The 9,241-nt window shown below is 35.5% G+C and overlaps 1 protein-coding gene across 3 annotated transcripts in view; it reads right to left on the bottom strand.

Moving 5' to 3' along the window:
- Window positions 1-2,231: 2,231 nt before the first annotated feature.
- SH3GLB1 (SH3 domain containing GRB2 like, endophilin B1) overlaps window positions 2,232-9,241 on the bottom strand; it is a 33,738-nt gene continuing 26,728 nt past the window's right edge. For all 3 annotated transcript variants that reach the window (XM_004752658.3, XM_004752659.3, XM_004752660.3), the window contains 4 exons: window positions 8,985-9,074; window positions 8,490-8,590; window positions 3,087-3,312; window positions 2,232-2,699 (listed from right to left, as the gene is read on the bottom strand). In XM_004752658.3, the coding sequence (XP_004752715.1) occupies window positions 2,592-2,699; window positions 3,087-3,312; window positions 8,490-8,590; window positions 8,985-9,074 (525 nt within the window). In that variant the 3' untranslated portion in view covers window positions 2,232-2,591. The remainder of the gene's footprint in view (window positions 2,700-3,086; window positions 3,313-8,489; window positions 8,591-8,984; window positions 9,075-9,241) is intronic.

Raw genomic sequence — 9,241 nt, 5'->3', positions numbered from 1 at the left:
TTCCATGCCTAAAAACCTTTATGGGCTTTTACCTGAGTAAAAATTAAATCCATGACTTCAGAAGTCAAAACCAAAATAAAAAAAACCCACAAAAAAACCAAGCTACCCCCCCCACCCCCACAAACAAAACTCCTTTAAAGTAAAAAGCAACAAACGTAAGAACAAGTCCACGTATTATGGTGGATTTGTGGTAGACAAAGGCACAAGAAGCATTCGAATCTTAGTATTATTGAAGGCTACTGCACATAGGGTTATAATCAACATTCATTTGATGGAAAACAGAAGGTTCTGATAAAAAACTTATGCTGGCTGCAGTGAGGTTAAACCTAGATCTAGTTCTCCTTTTTAAGTGGGGTGGAGGACAGGGTCGATGAGTAGAATAGAGCGTGGGTATAAAAGGTATCTGTGGTACACAGTCATAAATAAGGCCAGGAAGCTATAGGGGTTAATGAAGGGAAACTGGTATTTACAGAATGTTTCTACTATGTGTTAAACTTTTCCCTAAAAATGACTTACCAAGCAAGTTAACATTTGCTACAGAATCCTCATAGTAACCTTAGGTGGCATTAATTATTATCCCTATTTTACTAATGAGGAAACAACAGTTGATACAGTGTTGGGAGTCCAGGCTCAAAGAGAACAGGATGTGAGGAAGATTGGATTTGAACCTGTGGCCATTTCACTCCAGTTCCCATACTTTCCCCTACTTTACTACTCTACTTCCCATAAGCCTAATTTATAGTTGCTGTTTGAGTTGACCTGGATTTTTTGTATGATCTTTTAAAACCTAAACCTGAACTCATGTCTCATGAAAGACAGTACTCCAGGCTGGCTCTGGAACTTCCTTTCTAGGAAAATAAACAGCTCACTCACTCACCTGGAGCTACAGCTAATTAAACAGCTTGAACAGCTTTTAGGGTTGAGTATGGTGATTCACAGTGTGAATCAAAGTCTTTGTACAATTAAAAAATTGCAGAGGAATGTGTCTCAGCACAGAAATAAGAGGGTAACAACTACTTATTGAAGTTTGGACTGTGAACTAAATTATTATCAACATGTTTACAAAGCTCTTACTAGGAGCTCTTAAACACATTTAAAAATACCTTTTTTTGTGTTAAAGGTTCATCATTTTTTAAAGTACCAAAAAATATTTCAATACATTAACATTCTCTGAGGAAATCAACTACACTTTTGCACTTCGTGTGTAAGCCAGACTGAAATACTACTTGTAATTGTCAGAATATGCTACATTCTCTTTCCTCCAGGCCCTGCACATCTTTTTCCCTCTGCCTGGAACACTTCCTCTCCAAACCATCTCCTACTCCCCAAATCTGATTTAGGTGACTCCCAAAGTTCCCAAACACAGTACCCTGTATTTCTTCTATCATGACATGGATTCTGTTATATGGCAACTGTTTATTTTTCTGTATTCTCCATTGGTCTTTAAGGTATGCCGGGGAAGGACTGTGCAGCTCAGTAGATCAGTATAGTTCCTGGCCCTCAACAATGAATGAATGAAAATGAATGCAGAAGTCCTAACATGGAAACAATCTGATTAACAGCTATGGTCCAAATAGCAATTTTTTGACTGCAAGGGTGGCACCAATGATTTCATTAGTGTGTTTCATAACCAAAGATCCTGATCAAGATAACCTAAGTTCATTAATAAACATTCAAAATTAGTAGGCTTAGAGTAACCAAAAATGTATTCTGTTTGTATACAATTTTTCTATGATGGGTGTAGTTGCACTAATCTATATTTTGATAAGGACTGTTGTTCCATAAGAACAAATTTTCTTTACTGAAGTATGTTCTAAACATATCTCATTCTGATTATGCATTACATTGTTCCAACTGAACAATCTTAAAAAAACATTGTTTAGTGAATTGATCTTGATCCAGATGTTTTAGAACCTTAGCTGAAAATATACCAGAGTAATAATGTTTTTCAAGGACTAGTTTTTAACTTTAGAAGAAATCATTTAGTAGTGTTTAATAAAACCCCCAAAACCCACTAACCACTGAGATACAGTATTGAAATAATTCAATTTCTGTTAGAAAACAAGGTAAACATGGTATAATTGCATTTCTGTTTATGGAAACATTCAGAAATAATCTATTTTCCACAAAAGAGGATTATATCCTAGAGCTCTTTTTAAAACAACAGCTTAAAACAAATTTTAGTGTTATTCTTTGGTTATTAATTATACCTAATAAATGAGTCACTGATATCAATTCACAATAAATTTATTTTACATAAAAGAAAAAGCTTGCCATTAATGAAAAATTCAGTAGAAAACAGTTCTGCTTTAAGTTGGAGCTCAAAAGTAGAAGCTGCTTATTAGTGAAACCTCAGTAGAAAGAGAATTTTGTAAGAAAACATTCTTGGCATGAAAGCACTAACATAAATTCTGTAATGAAATATGTACCATGCAATTTTATTGGCAGAAAGGCTGGCTTCTGGTGGCTGGTATTTTCTTTTCAGTCTCCTAAGAACATTAACATGGAAGATACTTAAACCTGCTTTATTTAGAGTTAATTGTATATAAATACTGGTTTCATGATGGGTAATCTTTCCATAGTCCACCTATTTAATTGAGCAGTTCTAAGTAGGTAATTGGCACCCGGCCCTTCTGATTTCCCCTTTCCCCCATTAGCCAGTCTGAATCCATTCCAACGACACTGAACACAGTGATCACCTACAAAATAAAATGTTTCCAGTTATTAACTATGTTACAAAATAAGCAAATAGAAGAGTAATAAGATTTGTAATCTGTTTATTCATTACTAAAGTTCTTTAAACATTTTTCTCAATTTTGGTAAAAGATAAAGGATTTTATTAGAGGTAGTTTTAGAAATCTTCTAGTTACTTAGCAGTTAATAGCTTTAAATAGTTCTGTGATATTCTATTTTGTTAAAGAATAGTAAATTTTTTTAATAAAATGCTAATATAACCATCTTAAATCTATGAAAGTATTCACGATAAACTATTTCCAAAAAATTAATGAGGAATTTACACTTTACTATAATACTAGAAAATACGTCAATCTATGATAAAGGTTTTCCTATACCCATATATTACTTACCTCATCTGCCAGAAGTGATAATTCACTACTGTTTGCAGCATCATAATCATATAGAACCCTGGCCTTCCTGCTGCCACTGCACTCCTTAAGGTCAATGAGGTTGGTAGGAGAGGCAATTACTAGGCCACTTGTTGAAGACAAGGCAGAAGAACCAATCACGTTTGATGAAGCAGATGGCACGGGTGCCACAGAAGTTTGATTGTTGTTACAGTAACTGGATGGAAAACTGTTGAAAAGAAAATGTCCAATAGACCAGTTACTAGAGCTTCTGAATACCACCACTTGGTGGCAGTGTTTATTTTCTACCAACTTCCACTGGATAAAGACAGAAGTCAGTAATATTTTAATGACAAAGGTTGCTATCTAACTTAAGCCTTTCGGGCCAGTTATACAATAGAAAATTCAGGTGTTTTCCAAATATAAGTCCTTTAAAGTTTGTTTTTTTTTTTCAAAGCTCTCTTCACAATTATAAAGTTAAAAAAATGCCATTTTTTTCCTGAAAAAATTGTTTATCCTTAAAACACTTCCAAAAAACTTTCACTAGTATGTTTTATTAATCTTTTCCTGACTTTAAGAGTTGTTAAACACAAGAAAAACTACTTCTATATTAGATACTATCAAAAGAGTGAAATTTTTCTCAAGTTAATTCTTTGAGAAATATTTCAAGAGCCATACTTTTTTATAAAACTGATCCAATCACATTCTTCTACTTATTTAAATGACAAATATTAAGGAGCATTCACATGTCCAGAACCACTACCACAAGCTGAAGATACTAAGAAGAAAAAATATCATTCCTTAATGGGCATACAGACAGGTGACGACATGGGCATTCAAATATTATGCTACGACTAGTAATTATCATATTGAAGACTCAAATTGAGAATAGGGCAAATTTCACAAATTCATTCTGTCTTTTATTTTTTAGGGGGTAAAAATAAAAGTTTTATTAGAAATGAGTAAAATCTCTGTGATTCATGTGCTATAAATATATCTTAAAATTTAAAGATAATTAAAATTTCATTCAATGTTTCTCCAATACTAAATGGAAAACAGCATACAATGGCTGGCCTATATTCATTCTCACCCAACCATTTCTAAGGTTGAAAATTCATACTTAAATCTTAATAAGTATAAAAAGACCTCATCTGGTAAGGTGGGTGAAATTTATCTCTCCATAAAATCCAATTTCCTTCTCTTTATGACCATTGTGCCATCTGGAAATCACAGTCAGCCAACAGCATAAAGAAAGCAGTTAAATTCTAGCAATAATCTCCTAACCTTTATAATCAGTCAATGAGTTGTTTCCTTTTGAACTGAGTAGAAAAAGAACAATCACGAAACATCTAGGCTTTTGTGATCATCTGTCCTCTTACTACAGATGAGCTGTCTACACTTCTATGGTTAATTTCTTCACCTCTGCACAAAAATCTCACTTTCTTTTTCCTCTCAAGGACATCACACTAGCAATCTTCCTTTTCTTTCCCATGCTATCTTATTTCTCCATGTACTGTATCATTCTCATCAGCTTACAAATATGCTAATTTCTATCTTAAAAAATAAGAATCTGCTAGACACACTTTCTCCTAGAGCTACTGCTTCATTTTTCTGTTCCTCTTTACACTAGAACGCATCTGAAAGACTTATCTAAATTCAACATCACAGTCCCTCTCCTGTTCTTTTACATTATAGACAAGCTTTTGCCTCCACTGTTCCACTAGAACTACTCTTGTTGAGGACAGCAATGACTTTGTTGTTCTAAATCCAGCAGTCTATTAATACTCACTTCACCTGGCCTATCTAGTGATCAGAGTGGATCCCTTCCCTCCACTTTCCTCTATCTTCTTCCAGGTCACACTCTTGGTTTACATCTTACCTGTCACTCCATTCCACTGCTTCCTTAAGCTGTGTTGGGAGTGCTTCAGGGCTCAACCCTGAGCCCTCTTCTTTTCTCTACCTATACTTAGAGCTAGGCTTTCATTTGGTCTCAGATTTAAATACCCTTGATAAGCTGACCACTCTCTACTTTCTACCTCTAATTTATCCCCCAAACTCAAAAGCTGTATGTCCTACAGCTGCGTATCTCCATATCTCCACTTAGATGTCTGATAGGCATTTCAAATTTCAGATGTCTAAAACTGGGCTTCTGGTATAAACCTGGGGTAATACACTACCCCAACTTGCTCCTCTTGTGGCATTCCCTATTTTAACGAACTACAGCTCCATTCTTTTCGTTGTTTAGGCCAAGCACCTACAGTAATCTGGACTCCTCTAAGCCCCATATAAATGAAGTCTTTCAGCAAATCCTGCTGGTTCTACCTTTAAAATACACCCAGGGTTTGACTGCTTCTACCACATCTACCACAATCACCCTGATCCAAGCCACCATCATCTCCTGACTGGATGGTAAATTCTAACAGGTCTGTTAGCTTCCACACATGCCCCCTAACATTTACCTTTAACAGAGGAGCAAGAACGATCCTATCAAAGGTCAGAGTAAAACTCTCCAAGGGCTCCTCATGTCTGAGTAAAGGCCAAAGCCCTCTCTCTCCCAGCTTCCTGTTTCCTCAATTCATCTCCAGCCAAGCCCTCCTTACTGCTGCCTGAACATCACAGCTATTTTCCTGCTGCAGGGCTTTTCTACTTACTATACACTCTCCTGGAGCACTTTCTCTCAGATGCCTGCCTGCCTGCTTTGCTTCCTCTTTCAAGTCTGTCTTCCCTAACTAGTGTAAGCCTCTACTCCTAATCAAGAAGTATTTCCCTGCTTATTTTTCTCCACAGTATTTATCACCTTCTAATACACTATGCAAATCACATACCTATTGATTTTCTATTTCCCTCTGCCCCCAAACAGAATGTAGGTTCAGTGAAGAGAGAGATTTAGTCTGTTTTGTTTACATTGTATCCTTCCTGACTGGAATAGTGCATTTTTAAAAAATTAAAGCAAATATTTCTCTGACAAATTAACAGGGTTCTAATGATAAGAAATCCTAATTTCTAATTCAGATTTTACTCTAAAGTTAGGAACACCTTTCCTAGCAACTCTTCCTCAGTGAACTGAGGAACTCAGCTGTGACTAAATATATATATTTCTGAAGATTAAAAATAAAAATAAGCTCTCATTCCCCACATATGTGGGGTTTTGAAAGTCTCTAACCATGGAATTTTACTTTCAAATTTACTAGTATAATTAGCCTTCATTTACCACTGAGGTTTACCTATGTCAATTTTGAGAAATTAATGGTAAAAACAAAAACAAAAAAGCCCAACCAAACAACAAAACCCTGAAAGACCATTTTTACTTTCTAAGAACTTTTACTGATATATTTTAAAAACTACAGACTTTTTGCCACTGTAGCTTGATATATTAAAACCTTCTGATTATTTAAAAATAAAATACATTTACAAATTTTGTGACTTGTTTCCTCATCTGTAAAATGCAGATACCAATACCTACCCTTACTGGTGTGAGGACTATCACATTACATATGAGGTGTCCAGAGGAGTGCCTGAGGACAACTGGAGCCCTTCCGAAGTGACTGCCAGTTACGACTACTACTACTACCAACACTACTATAACAATTAACATGACAACCTGGCTCTACTCTGCAGAAATAGCTTCTGAATTAGAGTGTAACTGGATGATTTGGCCAATACTGCATTTGAGTATTTCTATATACTCTCTTAAAAAGCCTAACTTGCAACATTAAAGACTTAAAAAGTCCCCCCACACTCTATCATTGGTCCTTACCAGTAATCTAATTCTTTGCGGGTAGCGAGATAAGCCAGACTTCTTCCCTAGAACAATAGTACCCATTTCAGTCTGTAATGTTTGAGCTTATCCAGAAGTGCAATACTAGCATTTTGTTTGAATGGCAGAGTTCCAAGCATTTGTGTGGCTTTAAATGGAGTACAGGTATGAATGGTAACAACAGCAATCCCTTTGCTGCACTCCCAGAGTAACAGGAAAGTGAAAAGAAAGTACTAAGCCTTCCTGAGCTTAAAATAGTTGTAATGAAGTGGAGATAAAGTAGTATTCTGCTTTCAGATACTAAATACCATTAACAAACTTCAAATATACAGAAGTATGAATCTTCTGTAAACCTTATTGGAATAACCAGTGGTATCTGGCTACAATTAATCTTTAGGTCTAAAATTGGTTTTGTGGATGTGCCTAATTTTGTTCTAGGTCTAGTTTTAAAGGATTAATATGCAGAAAGGAACACCAAAGTGATTTTTAAAAGAACTTATTCCTTGAAAATAATTTCTCTTTATATTTCTCCTTAAATATTATATCACTCCCTTGCCTTAATGGCTCCTCACTATATAAGTCTCAAACTCCTTATCACTACTTACTTTACAAGGCATTGGTGATATGACCCTGCTTCACTCTTGTAGCCTTATCAACCATTCCATTCTTAACTCAAACACTATGTATGCTCCAACCAGAACAAACTACTGTCAGTTCCCTCAACTTGCCACTATCTCTTTTCTCTGGCCATTCCACATATGTTGTTCTTCCTTTGTCTGGAAAATGTGTCCTGGCTACTTTTATCTACATTATTTCCACTAGAATAATTTCATCTGTGAAATTTTGTCAGACCCACCTGAGTCACAGCTAGAGGTCCTTCACAGAAACCTGCACTTCTACTTTCCACTTACTGCCTATCTGCCAATGGCCCTTTACTTCTAGCTAGACTTTAAATACTGAGGTATTTCTATCTAGACCTAGCAGAGACCATGTTTGTCCTATACATTGTTTTATTTCTAGTGTCTCCTTACAATGTGAGCTCCATAATGGAAAGCAATTTTGCCTGTTGTTTGCTGATGTAATCCTAGAGAAGAGTGCCTGGTATATGACAGGTATTCAATAAACATCTGGTGAATGACTGACCAAGCCATGCATGTTTTGTGCTATCATTTTGCTTTAAAGTATATTAAAATATAATTTTTAGTAATTACATCATGGGCTTGAGGTCTTATAGACTATTCTAAAACTTTTTTTTTTTTTTTTTTTAAATAGTGGACAGGTAAATAATGAGTAAGAATAAATTAGTTTATCTCTAAGGGCAAATGTAATCTCCCTCAACTAACTGGAAGGTATTTTAAGAGAGAAGTATACTTCAAACACTTAAGTTTTCTCTACATAGCACTAAAAAAGTATTCACCTAAACCATGTTCTCATCCCTGTTAAGTTTTTGGGTGCCAGAAGAGCACACCATGGTTTTGTTACCTCACGAGTCTGACAATTACTTTCCTTAAAACAAAACAAAACTGATTTTAAGTAAGCTAATAAAAGCCTTTAATTCTTCTATTCTTCACCTCCATTATTAGTTCATATACAAAAATCTGAATTTCTTCTCTTATCAGGAGTTTCATGTGTGAAAAGGAAATTACAACCTTCCCAGTTGTTTCTGGAGGTCTAACATGTACTGGTAACATTGTGCATAGTAAGTCATCTGGGCTTCCACAAAGTCATTCAGACAGCGGAGATGATGGGCCTGTAAAGGAAAGTTACAGTTACCTCTTAGATCTATAATCTACTTAAACGTGTTAAATTCCAAGGGGTAAGGAGAGCACATATACTCAGGGAAAATCACCAGTATCTAGCATTTTACTACCATGCTTATCAAGGCTGACCTCAGTTAATAGTGTAAGAACAAATTATGGCGCTAACAAAACTCAACAAATGGATTTGATGATGGTGGGAGAACTAGGTATTGAGGTGTAAACAAAAATTTAAAATATTTCTTTAAATATGTTGGAAAGCACTGCAATTTAAATTTCCTTGATAAATAACTGAAAAAGTTTTGAACTTCAGTTTCCCCCCTCACAGTGCCTTAGGACCATCAAAGTCTTCTGTTTCAAATGAATTCCCAGTGAATAAACACTCACATGCGTACTGCTGATTCCCTCTAGCAGAAGTCTTGTAATCTCTGCTTGACGATCAAATTCACTTTGAGTTATTCTCAATTCCTGTTCAGACTTAAATTGGAACACAGTTTTAGAATTTTATTTGAGGACTTAGTACATTTTATGTACACTTGTTTAGACAGTTTAAAAATCCCCCAAGTAAACCCTAAATGAGAAGCTGGCAATTCCCCGACTCTGCTGTGTTTAAATGTCCCTGTTTTTGATACCTTAGCTTTTCT

The sequence above is a fragment of the Mustela putorius genome, unplaced genomic scaffold (assembly GCF_011764305.1).
Source record: "Mustela putorius furo isolate JIRA1106 unplaced genomic scaffold, ASM1176430v1.1 tig00003853_pilon_pilon_pilon, whole genome shotgun sequence".
Classification (NCBI taxonomy): Eukaryota; Metazoa; Chordata; class Mammalia; order Carnivora; family Mustelidae; genus Mustela; species Mustela putorius.
This window is presented reverse-complemented; position numbering and strand designations above follow the sequence as displayed.